This window comes from Manacus candei, unplaced genomic scaffold (genome assembly GCF_025592945.1).
Source record: "Manacus candei isolate 608988 ecotype Guabito, Panama unplaced genomic scaffold, ASM2559294v1 h1tg000153l, whole genome shotgun sequence".
NCBI classification, from domain to species: domain Eukaryota; kingdom Metazoa; phylum Chordata; class Aves; order Passeriformes; family Pipridae; genus Manacus; species Manacus candei.
Window position 1 is genome coordinate 801,341 of NW_026138201.1, and position 17,860 is coordinate 819,200.

At 42.6% G+C, this 17,860-nt stretch overlaps 1 protein-coding gene across 3 annotated transcripts in view; it reads right to left on the reverse strand.

Annotated features, from left to right (window-relative positions):
* Positions 1-17,860, reverse strand: part of ATXN10 (ataxin 10) — a 67,281-nt gene that overhangs the window by 36,174 nt on the left and 13,247 nt on the right. For 2 of the 3 annotated variants that reach the window (XM_051772552.1, XM_051772551.1), the window contains exons 4-6: positions 10,903-10,999; positions 9,856-10,020; positions 2,507-2,587 (exon numbers count right to left, since the gene is read on the reverse strand). In XM_051772552.1, the coding sequence (XP_051628512.1) occupies positions 2,507-2,587; positions 9,856-10,020; positions 10,903-10,999 (343 nt within the window). The remainder of the gene's footprint in view (positions 1-2,506; positions 2,588-9,855; positions 10,021-10,902; positions 11,000-17,860) is intronic. The other variant, XM_051772553.1, reaches the window with a different exon arrangement.

A 17,860-nucleotide genomic window follows, 5' to 3' on the forward strand; every position in this document is an offset into this window, starting at 1 on the left:
ACCAACTGAATTTTTCTAACACTCAGTTCAGTATCTAAAATAATTCCGTATATTTTATTTATGATTATACTTCTGTTTGAAAATAAATCATGCCCTGTCATTTTCCTTATCCTTAGGTATCACTGAGGAACACTTTGTGAATCTGTTGCTTTCTCTCCTCTAGCCAAATTTAAACCAGTTCTTCTGGATGCTGACTAAATTGGCATGAACTTAGAACAGCTACAATAAAGTATTTGCAATCATCAGTAAAACAAACTTCTGTCTCCTACAGCCTGCAAATAAACCACAGCATTCAAGTGCAATTTAAATCTGGAAGCTCATTACTACAAAATACAGTGCTGTCTCACTAAGCCTAAAACTAACAGTGTAAAATTCTATTGCTTTTGTTATCATCAATGTTTGCATCAAGCGTGCCAGCCACTGAGTGCCAGCCACTTGGGGCATTCTTCCTCTAACTTAGACTCCTCTTTGCTGAAACACTTCCCTGACAGCAATGGCTCCACAAGACAAATGAGGTCCTTCCTCAAAGCTTCCACTTCTTTCACCTTCAAATGACACTTGCAAGCACTGTATGAAATGCAAACTGGTGAATTTGTGCGTGGCTGTAATTCAGTGCTGCTCTGTGTCTGTGAGCACTGCCAGGGACAGACTGAACACGAGCATGAAGTGGAGCCACTTAGGGGACTGCAGTGCCCACTTCCCGGCAGGCACCTGGATCCCCGGCTGCATCCTTCCCTCAGGACAGCCCCCTGGCACAGCACAGACACCAAACCCAGGGGTGCAAGTAGCTGAGCAGCTCAGAAACACCTGAAGCTATTCCCCTGCATTTTTCTTGCTGTTAATTACAGAAAAACCCCTTCCTAAAAGGGACAACACAGACACACACATCCTGAAGATTTTACAATGCAATTAAGGCAATCAGGGCATTAACTTACATTGTCCATGCTCAAGGCTAACTTGGATGAAAGCAAAACAGGCTTTTTCTAAATACTTCTGCCAAATACCTGCACACACGTGCAGGGACATCTCCAATCTGCTGAAAAATTCAAGAATTTCCACTCTTTTGGTTCAATACTGTGGCCAAACGCTTCTCCAACAGGCCCCTGCAGAGAGCCAGCAGGCATTGCCACAACCTCATGGGATCATCCACGTGATCCTGCACCAAAAGCCCTTCAAGCCGAGGGATCCAATCCCCCTCTGCACCACGGGGTGCAAAACAAAATCAGCCCAGAGCTCTCCGGAGACTGATTACACCTCCTGCTTTAAGGACAACAGCACCCTCACCCAGTCCTGCCTGTCCTCAGGGGCATCAGAAAACACACAAACCACCTGCCCTTCATGGTATTCCCCAAAAGAATTAAACCCAGCTCATTCACTTAAAACAGTCCTTCCCACCAGCTGGTTAAGGAGCCCCTACCTCCAGGCACATATTTGCTCAGCTCATACTTGTTCCCATTTGGTCATCCTGAATTATGGAGAGAGGCAGTATTTCCCTCCTCACCATTCCCATCCCATCCCTATACATTAATGATATTTAATTTATGGTTCAAACCCATCACATACTCTTTCTTTGCCTGACACCCCTTTCGTTTCCTTATAGTCTCCAGTCAGTGCCTGCACCCTCATTTGTAATGACACTGGAAACACAACAACACTCAGGAAAAATCACATTAGGGCACTGTTTTGTTTAGTGCTTTGTCTCTCACCCGCAAAAACTATGTAGGGGGAACTTACAGCTTCCCTGAGCAGAGGAGAACAGAGCAGCCATGGTGAACACACAAGCAAGACAACAAGATCTTCAAGCAGTTGGAGGAGCTGTAGCATTCTAGGACAGGTTTTCCCAAAGTGCATTGCCTTAAAATAATTTTTTTATCTTCCCCAATCCTCTATTAAAGAAATTGTAAATGAGCATTTTTCTACTACAGCAATGGCCATTTCCCATTAATTCAGCACACATTTACTCAAGCACTTGAAGGAAAACCAGCTGTGCTTCTTCAAGGTGAAGGTTCCCTGAAGCTTTTGAACAGTGAAATATTAAAAGATTAAGTAATCATGGGCATCTGCACATTTCTGTAGGTTTTGTAGGTTCTGCTCACCAGTACTGGACACACTTCCAGCTGTAGTAAAGACCTCCTTTTAATTTCTTGTCATGACAACAGAAGTATGAACAGCTGAGGATGTTTCTAATGGAGCTGTAAAACCCTGCAGGGTGTGGTGCTCTTCTGAAATCAAGAGCCAGGCATGAAATCCTGCCCTTTTTTTTGTGTGTGAAGTATTTCTTTACCAAGTAATGGCGCCAACCTGGATTCTGCAACCCTACATAAATCACTGCCAGTTGTGGCTAAGCTGTAATGTTAACCAACCAATTTAAAACCATTACTGACATAGAAACATGTATTTAGAGATTTTGTGCCAACTCTGAAACCACACAGTTTTTCAATCATGTGAACAGGATACTCTATATGGAATGCTAAATACTCAAAGCCACACTGGGTTTTGGGGTTACCTTTCTTGATTGCTCAGTTTGGCGTAGAGGGCTTTTACCAGCTCGGGACACTGCAGCAAATGGTCTGTAACAATCAGCAACCTGAAGGAAGAAAGGAAAAGTGTTACTGGTGCTACAAAAGCACCATCTACATTTATTCCAAGTAGTGCTGGTGAGGTTTACTTGCAGATGAACGGGTGACATGCTTTTGGTCCTGTCTGCTGAAAGACAGAAATCCAGAACTGACAACAGCCTATTCTTTTTTGTTAATAATTCCTCTGGAAAGTGTGGCCAGCCTGCCCTTGTGCCAGTGTCAGTGTTTACACCCACAGCAGTCCATAGCAGGTGACAGGCCTTTAATTTCAACCCAGACTCGTACTCTCAGCATTATGGGGGAAAAAAAAGTAGGTAAAAATATTTATCTCTTCAAATTACACTCCTAAGAGCACCTACGGTGTCATTTATTCCTCATAGGTACACACAAACTAAACGATGTATTTTTAAAGCAGCATGTCTGGCTACTAAATATACAGTAATAACAGGTCAAGTCTCAGAGCATCCTCTGAGCTGATGAGGCCACAGAGAAAGAACAGCTAAAATAATATTCAAGCCAAGTGATTTCAATATACCCTCCAGCTCCTCCCTACTTTTCCCTTTGCTGACAGCCCTTCTTTTGCATGTCCATAATCCACTACACGGCTAACAGGCAGATCACACAGGAGCCTTCCAGCTGCAACAAAGTACTTTTTAGACAAGTGGGCAAATAGGAGAACAAGAGGTCCAAAAGATTAACAGCTATTCCATTTCTAACAGTACATTTCTAACAGACTGAGCCGGCACTGGTTCAGTTACTGTAAACGACATTTTTTATAGGAGGAGGGATTAAAAACTAGTTGTGCTGTGCTTTTTTTTACTGATATTTGTACATTCACGAATGGAAAAAACCCAGCAGAGCCATAGGGAATCACCAACTTAAAACTGGCATGCTGAGGAGTGAGTTTCTGAGCACAAGTTTGACAAAACAAGGCTCCCCTGAAATCAGGAGCACAAATGTGTGTCACCTGAGCCGAGTCACCAGCAGAGCAGTCCAGGGGAACACTGCCACAGTCCTGAGCCAACAACTCACAGCCACCCACCTGAAACCTTCCCCGTGGTAACACCTGACCTTATTTTTCAGCTTTAACCAGGAGCACAGGCTTTGCCTGGAGCTGTGAAAGAAAACACAACACTCCACGCTGTGCAGAACACAGAACTTGGCCTTAGTGTACAGATTCCAGCTGACAACACAGCAGAGTGGAAGTGCCTTCAAGGACACAGCCTGAAGCCCCATTTTTTTCCTGCGGTAGGGACCATGAATTAAAATCTTAATTTTCGTGTTTAACGTTACTTTGAGGAAACCTTCTTGAAATTTGCCTCTTAATTAAAAAGCAATCCATAATTAGCACAAAAAAAGCCTCATGCTCCCAGGTGCACACCCCTGATCACTACTGCAAAGTAGAGGGGCTGGAGTTCAGCCGTTCCTTGGCTCTACACTCCTGTATTGACTCACACACGTTTTTCACATTCACTAGAACTCTACTGCTTGAGGAGCTTGGAGTATTTCAGACTTAAGTTTCTGCTTCTTACCCTTCTGATTTCATGACATGATGTAACACCTTAGAAAAGAGAAGCTGTGGTTGTCCCATCCCTGGAAGTGCCCAAGGCCAGGTTGGACAGGGCTTGGAGCAACCTGGCATAGAGGAAGGTGTCCCTGCCCATGGCAGGGGGTTGGAAGCAGATGAGCTTTAAGGTCCCTTCCCACCCAAACCATTCTGGGATTCTATGAAGTGTCTGTTTCTGTATTTAAATGTCTCTCTGACCTTATCCACATCCTGCACTACTGCATCATCAAGAATAGAGCATGAGCATATTTTACAAGAACATCACCAAGAGATAACAGAACTATCAGCAGAGGAAAGCACTTGCAGCTCTTTCTACCACGCACAGAAATTTTGGAGGTAGCTAAGCAAGGACACAGCAAACTCAATCCAGTGTCTTTAGTCCTCAGCTCTCCTGTTTTTCATTTTGGGGCAGGGGAAAAGAGGATGAAAAGTAAGCCCATCCACAGCTCTGAAATAAAGACATTCAGTTTTGGGTTACTGACTGAACATGGCATGTCAGATGCACACAAAAGGCTTTGGGAAGAGACTGAAACTCTCTTTGGGGGCCAACAACAGAACCACTGGGATAAACTGAGGACCACTGTAATTTGGTGAAGGAAACGGTGAAAATTAAAGCTGTTATGCAAGCGTAACACAGGAACAAATGAACAGTGTTAAATCTGCCAATTTTCTTGACTTTTTAAAAATTGTTTGGCTAAAATCCTAAAAAATCCATAGTAGATAAATACAGGAGGAGATGTTCAAAGACTTTCTAACAGCACAAGGGCTGTATTGTACCAGGCTGAAGTTGAGAAGCAGCCAAGACAACGTGGTATGAGCTGCATTTGCACTCAGTGTATTCCAAATGCCCACTAAGCTCGCCCCAATCCAGGCTGGGTGCAAGCAATCAGCTTCATCATCAAATGTCATGCTCCACATTAAGTTGATTTGATCCCATTAGCAAGTTTAGAGAACAGGCTCCTCAGTCTCAGAAAATGAGGAAGAAAACCCCAACAAATGTTTTCAAAGTACCAAGAACAAGCCGCGGCAATTCTCTACTTGATCAGCAACTTTCTCTTTCAATCTCAAAACCAAAAGCATTTTTCATCACCCTACAATAGTGCCACTATCCAAAATATTTAGTAAGAACTAAGTAGCTATCTTTTTACTGTAATTTAACAGACAAATGTAACAAATCATCCAAATTTTGAAGAAAAAAATCAGACAGCTAACCTTTCAGAGCATTATCACCAGCCTTTTTAGATGCTTAAAAAGCAACGTGCCTCATGAGGAATTGTTGGGAACCAGAACATATTTTAGAAGCAGAAGGATATTTCACACTTGTGCAAGAAAAGCCCCCATCAAAAACATTTTAAAACCAACAATTAAAAGTATGAAGTTATTTACTAACAAATGGAACATGCCTTGTCATAACACCTCTGTAAAGAAGATAATTCACCCCACTCCAACACCAGCACTTCTCACTCAAGAGAAGAACAAGGTTGAACCCCAAGTCACAGCACTCCTCTCCTGTGGGCTGTGCTCCAAGCACAGCACTGAACATCCTTCCATCTTCCAGAGGCATTCCCAGAATGGAAGCATCCTGTCTGCAGGCCACGACAGTGTCCATCCACCAAGTCACCCCCCAGGTCTAGAGGGCCAAGTTCAGATTATGTGCAGTAGTTCTCTGATACAGAAGGCACTCCCACTCAACTTGATACCTACCTCTGAAAGGCACTGAAAAGAGATTTATTTTTACTCATATGTGCAGTTGGAACATTTTTTTTCTGAAGAGTTACCAAGGAAAAAACTGGAAGATGATGAGCAATAGCCAACAGCACTTTGTGCTAAAATCACTTCCTGGTCCCCTCTCTCCACAGTGCAACGAGAAGAAAGAGGTGACAAGATAATGAAATGTGTGAGGTTGGGCTTTGAAAGATTGAGGAGATCTGTGCCAATTCACTGCTACTGCAAATAGAATGTAGAAGCTGCTCAGATCTCTACAATTAAGGAAACTTTTCCCAATTGTCCATACTATTTAAAACCACAGTTGAACTTGGAACCTGCAACAGAACTCCGACTTTCCTGGAATTAAAAAAGGAATTACTTTCTGGAGAGGAGAAGGAGGGGTTGGGGGACATCCTAAACTGCCCAACAGAAGAAACAAATCTTCCTTCCCATGCCAAACAGCTGACCACACTCTTAATATCACTCTTCTGGAAGCCAAAAGGCACATTATGCCTCTTACTTTAAAATGGAGGATTTTTCTTCCTTGCTCTTCAGGAATCAAAAATACAACCTGATTTTCCTTTCCTTATTAGCTACACTGCCCTATGCACACACTTGGAAAAACTGATGACACAAGGTATACTCTCATCTCTAATGGAGGCACCAAAGTATTTCTAAAATAAACAGCTTTTAGGATACACATTGGTCTTGGTTAGGATAAATTATAATGTAATTTGGTACCATTTTTTCCTAATTATTTTACAAAACACATATGTTTTCGGGTCTAATATTCTAAAATAGATCTCACATGACGATTTCTGTTCTAAATACAGCACCTTCTAAACTGTGCAACACACTGTGTTGTTGCTGATTAACACAAACCCCAGAGGAGTGGAAGTGGATGTCTGGGGAAACACAGAAAAAGTACCTTTTAAAGGTTCCATGATTTCCCAGAGCCTAAGGCATAGCTCTTTATATATTTAAGAAACAGCTTCTACTGAAAAAATCAAATAAAGGGGCAGTGCTTGGCAAACCTTTTCAGCACACTGCACCTTGGGAGGAAGGAGGGAGTTGGTTACAGAGGCTCTCCAGGCCTCGTAGAAATCCCACAGAAACAGAGGGAGTAGGGAACACATTTCAGCTACTGAACAGCATATTCCAGCTTTGTTTCCTAAAGAAAGGTCGTGTCCAACTCCCTGACAGCATTTTGTAGGCAGCAGCAGCTGAAAGGAAGCAGCACTGGAAAAGGGAATTACCTTCTGGAGTAAGGATGTTTGCTTATGTGTTTAAGATACTTAAACATTAACACATTTAACTGTTGGAGCAAGTCCAGAGGAAGCCACAGAGTTGATAAGGGGACTGGAGCAGCTCCCCTATGGACACAGGCTGGGAGAGCTGAGACCATTCAGCCTGGAGAGGAGGTTGAGTGGAGACCTCACAGCACCTTCCAGGATCTGAAGGGACCCTACAGGGAAGCTGGAGAGGGACTGTTCATCAGGAACTGCAGTGACAAGATGAGGGGGAATGGCTTCAAACTGACAGGTTTAGATTGGATATTAGGAAGAAATTCTTCCCTGTGAGGGTGGGGAGGCCCTGGCACAGGTTGCCCAGAGAAGCTGTGGCTGCCCCATCCCTGGAAGTGTCCAAGGCCAGGTTGGACAGGGCTTGAAGCAACCTGGGCTAGTGGAAGGTGTCCCTGCCCAGGGCAGGGGCTGGCACTGGATAAGCATCACAGTGCCTTCCCACCCAAACCATCCTGTGGCTCCGTATGTTCAACTCAGCATGTCAGCAGCTCAGAATTAAATCCATGTATCATTAGAGACACATTGGGAAGATGGAAGATACAGAGAAAATGAAGTACTGTCACATAAGGCCTTGGAAAACCTGCTCATCCCTTTGAATAGAAATGTAAGGCAAAGAGAGTGGTGGAGGAAACAGAGCCAAAAGATCACAGTTGAAGAGACAGATCTGCTGCTCCTGGGGACTAAGTAACACTAAAAGAAAAGGGGAAAAAAAAGATCTCAAGAGGGTGGAAACAACAGAAGTAAGAGGTTTAAAAACTTCCCATGTACAAGGAAGCATTTTAGAGGGAATGCTAATCCAGAACTGATCATGAGCAGAGAAAGCTGGAAGTCATAGATCATTAGCTGCCCCTGAAAGGGAGACAAAACAAATGCAGTATTAGAAGAACAAATGAAGGTGAAGAAATGGGGGGAACAGGTATAAGATGAATCACAGAAAGGCTCTAGAACTAGTAAGATTCAGAAAAATCAGCCCCTTTAGAGCAAGTAATTATCTCTTTCCCTTTCAAGGCAGTGCTGTTTGAACACCTGCTCAGTGTTTGGTATTACAGTGGTGCAATGCACTTTTTGGGTTAGATTTTGCACTTGTGAATGCACCTGACCTGTGTTTCAGAGCCAACATTCCTGAAAGATTTCCATTTATAATTCAGACTGCACAAACTGCCAAGAAACATACTACAAACTCATCACTTTTTCTTTCAATTGGAAAACCTGATAATGAGCTCTGAGACTTTACAAGCCAATAAAGTACTAGGAAAGAAAACCAAATGTATTATTTTCTTAAGGGCTGGAAGAAATTCCAGTGCTTTTCCCCATACGAGGAACTGAGCATTCTGACAGGAATCAGAGGGCAAACTTTCTGCAAATGCCCTATGGTAGGGCCAGGGTTACCCTTTCCACTCCTCTCTTTTCCTTCATCAGGGTCTTCTATCTTGTATACAAGTTTACCCCTTTTTAACTTGAAGACAGCCCTGAAGAGAGTCTCCCACTCACCTCAAACATCCACAGTGGAGGTAAGACATTTTCATCACAACATCCACAGAATGCACTTAAGATTGGAGAGATTAGGGAACTGGATCCCTCAGCATTCATTTTCATGTTGCATTTATTCTGCAATTACCTTTGAAACATACATTTACCACCACAGCTTTCATATCTCAGTCAAAACACATTTCAGCCCATCGATACATAAAGAAAATTAAGGATTATCAAGATAATTATCTGGAAACCAACTTTTCTGTTATTGCAAATGACAAAACTAGACTTAGTTTGCCACTTCTCCAACAGAAGTCTCGTCACCTGACCCTGAAATTAATTTACAGTTTGCTTTCTGAGAACTATTTATGTCCTAAGCAAATTGACCTTGTCATAAAAAAAGCCCAGCCACAAACAAATTTAGAGTCATTTTTTCAGTACAAAAGCCAACTATTAAATGACATTTGATTTTCATTCAACCATCTTAAATCTCTTTAGATATTTTCCAAACAACTAGTAAAACCCCCACAATTCTTCCTAATTAAATTCTGAATTTAAACATGACCTTCAAAAGAAGGCTACAAAAACATACAAACCATTTTTTTCCCCCTTGGAATACATCACATAATTTGCTGACCGTGTATCCTTGCTGTGCAGGGCAGAACATTTATCAAATGCATAACTGACAACAATATTTACAAGAATGGCCATTAGCAAAAAAACCCACAAAAGCTCAGTAGAATAAAACCACTGATTAGGTGCCTTAAAGGGTGAAAATAAAGATTCACAAACAAAACGTCTTCTGTTTTGGTATAAAAATGATGGCACATTGCACTAGACAACAGATTTGTTAACAATGAAAAAAAAGAAAACCCCCAGGTTTTGTGTGGCACTCCCAAGCACTACTCATACAAGTCTTCCTTGTCTGTGCTAACTTTAAAAAACCTCCACAGACCAGCACACAAATATAAATTAGTTAGAACCCTGTTACATTAAAAAAAAGAAAAACAGACCGTGATTTGAAAATTCTGTTATATATCCACAACAAAAAATGTAGTCTTATTTTAGCAACAATCAAGACAGCCATTGAAACTATCATGAAAATTCCCTCTGTACTAAGTGGCTAATTGCTAAATAGATCTGCATTTACCACGTAGCAGTGTCACAGACTGAGACATTTTAACACAGATTTACACCAGGAAAAGCCAACTCTAAAGATACATACGACCACTCGGACTCCAGCTGCTCCCTGTAGACTCTCAGCACATGCAGAGCCACAGCAAAGTTCCTGGGGTGCAGCAGCTCTCCCACCTTCCCCGGGTCCAGGCAGGTGAACAGGACCATGCAGCAATAGGCAACAACCCTCCTGTCGCTGTACGGCAGGCACGTCCTGCCAGGGAGAACAGGGGGAACAGCACCTTAACAGGAGCCTGCAAAAGCAGGCCAGTGGCACCCAGCTCACTGAGCTGCTCTTCCAGACAACCACGAGTTGGTCTCTGCCTAAGAGGGACAGAATTCACCCCAAGTCCCAGCTGAAGGTCAAACTTAACAGGAAACTTAAAAATATTCATGCGAAATTAGAACTAACTGAAGAGCTAGAAACTGGGGGAAACAACAATAAACTGCTTTTCTGTTCATAAGGTCTTTCTACACCCAGTGCTGACAAACAGGCTTCCAAAACCCACTCAGAACAATTCTCAAGCCTTTGTCACCAGCTCACTAAGAAAAGTCTGGGCAAACACATCAACTACGTTGCCATGTGTCTGCCCAGAATAGTTTATTTAATATTTCATTACACAAACATGACGAAACCTCCAGGAAGATATGCTGGTGAGCTCAGGAGGGGGACAAAAGGATTGGAAGACACAAAGATTAATGGACCTTTGTAGATTCTGCATGATCCAGCAATACTGAAAGGCCTGCACAGCGGTGAAAAAAGAAAATGCTGCCTTCTTGGAAATGAGTGTAACTGCTTGAAAACACATCTGAAATAGAGCTCATGGTTGAAGCTCCTCATTCAAAATAGAGTTTTCTTCCAGTTTCCACCAAATTAAACCAATTTACGGTTAGTGTGGAACAAGCAGGTTTCGAAAGGCCCTGACCCTTGCGGTTGGCTAACAGAAAACATCTACAGGATATGGTCTCAACCATCCCCTCCTCACCAAAGTTATTTTTCAGAGTTTCATGGTGCAAAGGGCACAGCCATCATGTGCAAGAGATTTGAACACAACCACAGAAATGACACCAGGAGAAAACCCGCCTCCATGCTTACAAGAAGAGATCTGGGAAAGCACACTTCCAAAGGCTATTCTGGGAATCTCCATTTCCTGCTGCAATGTTTCCAAGAAACTGGAGACTACAACGAAGAGCTGAAAAAAAACCAGAAAATAATATTAACAGGAATTCAAAACAACACTAATACATTTCATATAAACGACATTTCAGTATTACAGACACACAGTGCAGAACCATCTCCACAAAGCTTCAGGTGCAGTATTTCACTGCTACTGTACATAAATATTGGCATTTTCTCTTCTAATGCAAGTAATTTTACAAAGTATTTTAGAATTATACACAGGACTTGTTTGGGTATTAAACACTGGCAACTAGTGATGACAAGAATGAATTGACAGTACCTTGCTATTCACATCACATTCTGCTTAGCTGGTCAAATCATTAAAGAATATGATGATGTGCTCAATACTTGCTAATTTCTATCCCAGAAAAATCAAAGCCAGCACTCCAAGTTACTTTGCCTCCAATTTTAACACTGAATTTAATATGGCAGATTTCTGCTCTTACAACAAAGGATTTATTCTAGCCTCTTCTCAGTACAGATTTAAATATGGGAAGATGGTAATTCACCACACAGTTTAATATCCTAGAGCAGCCAAAAGGTCTAAATTCACAAAAAAGAAAAACATGAACCCACAGACCTCACAAAATTAAAACACTTTTGCTAGCCCTATTGACAGCTCTCAATAGCCTGGCCCTTGTTAACAGGCTGGCAAAGAAACTTCAAATTAAATGTTTAAACTCAGTTTAAGAGCTATTACAAATATCAGCCTATTACAGATGGAGGTGGCTGATATTGCCAGGTTCTGTAAAACTAAAATTAGGTCTCTTGGAAGGATGTTGTGCCAGCTGGCAGCCAGATTTCCTACAGAAGTCTGGGCATACGTTCCCTTGGGAACAACAAGAAAGCAAGTCAAAAATGAGGTCACTGGGGCTTAGGGAATAGTAACTTGTCCTTCCATGTATATATATATATATATATGTTTAAGCCCAAAGTATGTATGTCTTCTCCATAATGCATTTTGAATCCTATTCCCCTCTAGTTGTGATGATGCCCATTCTCTCCCTGCACATCTGCAGTGTTTCATTATTTCCTGCTTGTCCCTGTGCTTCTGCTTTTCCTGCCCATCTGCTTCCCACCCTGCTGACTCAGGAGTTTGCTGAGGGACAAGCACAGGCACACCAGAGGACACTTTATGGGGAAAAGAAAACCAAAAAGGCAGCAAATCCTAGGAACAGGGTATTGCTTCCTTTGGGGAATTCCTTACCTACACTGTGAGGAGAAAGGCCTCCCACGAATACAAGAGGTTGGTTGATTATACCCAGTCTTTCCATGGAATTTGCTTGATCTTTTCCAGCTATGAATTACACTTTGGTCATTAGAGATTAGTCTGTCCAAAAACTACTACAGACCAGGGAAAAAACACCACAGATCTTTTAAAGTTACCATTCTTATTGTACAGACACTGCTTTTCTCCTCTGCAAAAACTTCATCGCCATAAAATCATAGAATCCTGAAATCATTAAGCTTGGAAAAGACCTTGAAGATCATCAAGTCCAACCATCAACCCAGCACCATCATGTTTCACTACTAAATCAGGTCCTCAAGTGCCACAGCCTCACGTTTTCTGAACACTTCCAAGGATGGTGACTCCACCACTTCTCTGGAAGCCCTTTCCAATGCTTGACAGCCCTTTCCACGAAGAAGTTTTCCCTGATACCAAACCTAAATGTCTCCTGGCACAACTTAAGGCCATTTCCTTCCATGGCCTTTCCATGCCCTTAGAGCAAAAGCAAGAAAATCTAGAAGCTGATGAAGACAGCCTTCCATTTTTCCATTTGTTCAATGTTCTTTCTGAAAAGGGGAGGAAAAAAGAAAGAAAAAGAAAAAAAAAGGACAAGCCTATTTCACTTTTCCCATGAAGAATGCACACATCTTTATGAAGTTAAAAACAATTATCAAACACTGACTTCAACAATTCTGTAGCTATCGGCACAGCTACATTTTAACTGAAAAAAGATTGCTCTGTGTGTGGTCACCAGGACTATTTTTAACCTGATGGTCAACCACTGGGAAATTACATGTACTAAGATGTACCTTCTGATATGCAGATGGACCCTAGAGCTGAAGAGATTTTCACCCTCAGTGCAACTTCAATGATTGCTGCAAAAGAAGGGTGTTCTTTGGCAAATGCAAACACACAGAGTGCACCTTGCCCTCTCAACCAGCCTGCCATGGGTTATGGACACTTCTCTAGGTTCTGCAGAAACAACCTCTTTATACAACAGGGTAAGGGGTACAAGTGGAAACACTGACTCTTTAGTAATGAATTTTGGTACCTAAATGCTTGTCTACACGTAAACTGATCTTTCAGAGTCGCTCCAGGCCACCCATGCAAAAGGTGAGGCAGCTGATCCTCAGTGCCCTGCAGGAGGATGGTTTAAATGCACTCCAGCAGGTCAGTACCTTCAGCATCACAGCTCCCTCTGTTCCCTGCAGTCCCTTATAACGACACAACAACTGAAACAGGCTCTAGTGCATGCTTCTCAATTATTAGATTGAAATTGTATCATTTAACAATAATATTATATGGTCTGAAGGACACAATCCCAGGATGGGTCAGGCTGGAAGGGACCACAGTGGCTCATCTGGTCCCACCTCCCTGCTCAGGCAGGGCCAGCCCAGAGCACACGGCACAGGATTGTGTCCAGAGGGTTCTGGAATATCCCCAGTGAGGAGACTCCACACCCTCTCTGGTCTCTCTTCAGGGCTGGGTCACTGCCCAGCAAAGAAGTTCTTCCTCCTGTCCAGGTGGAACTTCCTGGGCATCAGTTCCTGCCCGTTCCTGCTGTGCCATTGCTGGGCCCCCCCAGCAGAGCCTGGTCCATCCTCTGCCCCCTCCCTGCAGCCCCTGGCACACCCTGGGGAGGGCCCCTCTCAGGCTCTGCTCTGGAGGCTGAACAGCCCCAGCTCCCTCAGCCTTTGCTGCTCCCAGAGATGCTCCAGTCCCTGAATCATCTCCAGCCTCTGCTGGACCCACTCCATGAATCCCCACAGGCCTGACCTGTGTCCTTCTCCCCACAAAGACATCATTTCACACAGTGTCATTTGCAGAATCCGATTTTATATAAGATGAAAACTTAATCCCTGAAGTTCTTAGGACAAAGAGTTTAAGCATTAGGATTTTGAAATACAATACACTGTTTCCTTCTGCTCCACATGGCTGGAACAGCAGCCCTTGAACTTGCTCACCGATCACCTTGGAACACCTTGACAGCAGTTGTAGAGGCTCAAAACAGGCCTAAGAGATTTCCATTCTTTTTATTTGGGACAGACAGCACAGCGATAGCTGTGATCCTCAGCCTTTACTGCAATTATAAAACAAATAGAGATAAAAAACAAATCCAACCAAAGCTGTACAGCATCGCTGGTCAGACTGCAACATAAGGCCTGCAAACCTACATCTGTCATTTAATGCTCTGCTAAGCACTAACACGCAGGAAGGGCAGAGCTGCAGTGCCCCCTCTGCACTGGGCAGGCACTGAGGCTTACAAGGACCTGGAGCACATCCCACTCTGCCAGTGCCCTCCAGAGCACCTCTGGTTGTTTGTAAACAATGGCAGAATGCTCTGTGATACACTGCCACCCCTGGGAAAATAAAACCTCCAGCTCAGCAGAAGGTGTAGACCTCTATTACTACAAAATGTGAGTTTCCACCACTGCCATCCGGTCATTGACTTGTTTCCTTGTGGCTGCAAGTTAAAGCAACTTCCAGTCATAAAAAGAGTTATTTGCCTCTTCGCCACCATGAATCATACCACAAATACTGATGAAAATGTATTTTCCTTGGAAAACAGTCTGTCTAGACTACTCAAATTGAATCTCCAATACATATATGGGCTCTGTCATTTAACGTTATTAAAGCAGTGCTCAGTATTTTATTTCTGTAAATAAAATGAACGTCTAGCTACCGATGTGATTTCCGCCTCGATCTTCCTGCACTTGCTGCAGTGCAGACTAGGAACCCACTTTTACCATCTGTGGAATACCAGCAATGTTGTGTTTAATAAGTTTCTGCTCCCAATCCTCAACCCTTCCACCTCCAAAACAAAGTCAGACTCTTAATTTTTTTTTCCTTTCCCTCCAGAAGTGCCAACTCTAATATTACCAGAACATTCCATGCACTGACTGGACAACCTCTCTGTTCTTGCAAGATAAACGTCTAGGTAGAGTATCAACACGGTGTTCTGACTGAACAGGAGCATTTGACTCCAAGGCAAGTGAGATCCCCACTGTGCTATCAGGAATGTGCAGTTGAGAGAAGCAGAAGAGAGCTGGAAGAAACCATCAGAGCCCACATCAAATTAGCCTCTGATGCAAATTAAGTTCTAACGAAGTCTCACAACGGGAGACTCAAAAAAATTTATTTCTGCATTTTCTAGGAAGGAAAAGAGTCAGTTTGACAGACCACTGAGGACATGAAGTTCACAGTGACTCTGATTCAAACAGCATTAGCAAGGCTTATTAAATACAGTAACAGGACCATTTTCTTTAGCTCCTGGTATTTTAATTGCATCATTTCATTTTTAGAAAGTAAACATAAGTGTGCTCATTTCTTTAATAAATTATCTACTAAAATCTAAAGGCATATGAAATGGGACTCGTGTTACGTCCCCACAAGCAGCAGAAACACATGCCCGAGATTAGTTTCCTATGTGAAGTAAAACACGTCTAAGTGCTTGCAGACCTGGAACTGCATTTATAAGTTTCCTGCACACATTAGCATGTAAAATCTTGTTCTGGAATCAGCCTAAAAGCTGAGCCTAAATCTAACAGACAATGTCTCTTTAAAGAAAGACCCTGTTGTAGCAAAATCAGCAAGTTTGAAGTACTGGGGAGTCTCAACCTGGGCTTAAACCATGCCAGGAAACCAAGAAAAATAACAAGAAGGACTGGCCACCCACTATGCATTACTCGTGGTGTCTGACCCTATGACACACTCCTTCATGAGACCTTGTACAGGTCTGAAAAAAAAAATGAAAAAAGGAAATTATTAACACTTAAAATACTAACCAAGATTATGAGCAAATTTCTCCAATTATTTTTGATGGCATACTGTGGATGTTGTTCCATTTAACCCCAAATTTCCACCTAAGTGTTTATACTTTCCCTCAAAAAGCTAAAGGATCTCTTTCTGTAAGTCTGTGGAAAGGGTATCAGACTTCCCCCCCTCCCTTGTAGCATTTATATTCTGCATCTGCCTCATAGATGGACCATGGTCCTTTTGCAAGGACAGAAAATGACAAGTATACTTACATTTAATATTTTCAGTTGCATATCCACATTAATATACAGCAACAATTTTAGCATCAACCTTTTGGGGCATTACCATTTATTTTTACTTATTTTTGATACCAATAAAGGCAGTTTGCCTCTTCCCATTACCATATTGTGGTCCCTTTTGTATCACACGTGCTGTATTGTCCAGAGGATGGAAGAAAGGGAAAGAACTTGATGTCTCTTGGTAAAAATCATGTAACGTGGCAATATTCCCTAAAATTATCACCAGAAGGTAATGACAGGCACAAGGCATTTCTCTCCAAGCCCAAAGCTGGTAGCAAAAAAGGATGCTGCAGAATGGGAAATAAATCTTGTAGCTTGTGTCTGGAAAGCCACAGTCACACAGCTCCCTTTTCCCACTGGAACAATGCTCCTGTAACTGGAGACTCTGCAAGTTGTGCCTTGGCCATGATAATCAAAAGGTTCAGAGAATGCCATGGTGAACTTCTACACAATTATAACCCCTTGGATTTTTATCCCAACAGGCAACAGTTTATCCAAAGTCAAGCAGATGCCTCCCATTGTTCTCTCTGCCCAGATCTTCCTCCAGCTTTTTTCCATCCCCTTCCATCTTCACTTTCCCTGGAGGAAGAACTACAGCACCCTCGGGCCTTGGTGGAAGGCTCTTTAGAAGGGGTATTTCCTCTCAGTACATATGAAAACAGCTCAGCTCCTTCTCCCTGCATTGTATTTAGGATGTTCTGTCTTTACTAAGTTCTCTGCAATTAAAAGGTTGGTTTGCCCCATTTTTCCCACCTTTATCTTGAGATCCTGATGCCCCTGCTGGAGAAAACATGGCAACCATATTAAATCTACAGATATTTCTGCAATGTTTGATTCACATATATTTATGTAGATCAGAAACCTGCCTCATTATCACTCTTGCTGACATTATTTGCTGGTAGGGTAGGGGACAGTAAAGAACAAGGAAGGAAGGGAAGGGCTTACAGAACACTGTATTTAAAGATCCACAGAAATATATGCATTACTGTTCATTTCAAGCCTCAACCAAAGTAACCAGAAACCATTCTAATTAAATAGACATCAGCAAACTCCTATTTCCTTTGTGCTCCAAGTGGATATCAGTCCACATTAGAAAACCACTATGCATGTGGCATAAATCAGCAACATCTTGGCAGGCTGTACTAGAAAGCCTCCAAATTGCAGGAGCAGGAATAAAACCAAACCAGCTCTACACACTGTCTAAAAGCTGTACCAGCAAGGAGCAGGGAGCCCACAGGGCAGCCCACTGGCCTGCTAATTGTGCTGCCTTAGGGATATTTCCTCAGGTTAGTCTCTCTCCTAGAAGGAGCAAAATGCTTCACACTGACAATGACACACCACTGCCTCTGCCTTCCAGTACAGCAATCAGTGAGTGCCACGGGAAGGACACCTTGGATCATCAGCACAACACCAAACTGTTAGAAAGCAGCAGCTCTCTAGTCACTGTTTCAAAGTCTGCTCCCAGTGCCACCCATGCCATCAGTACCTGGCAGGTGAACATCATCAGGCAAGATCTGGTCTGTAGTTCAAACTGTAGCTCAACAAGGTGTTGAAATAAAACATTTTTATACTCACAGTCCACAGTAAATGA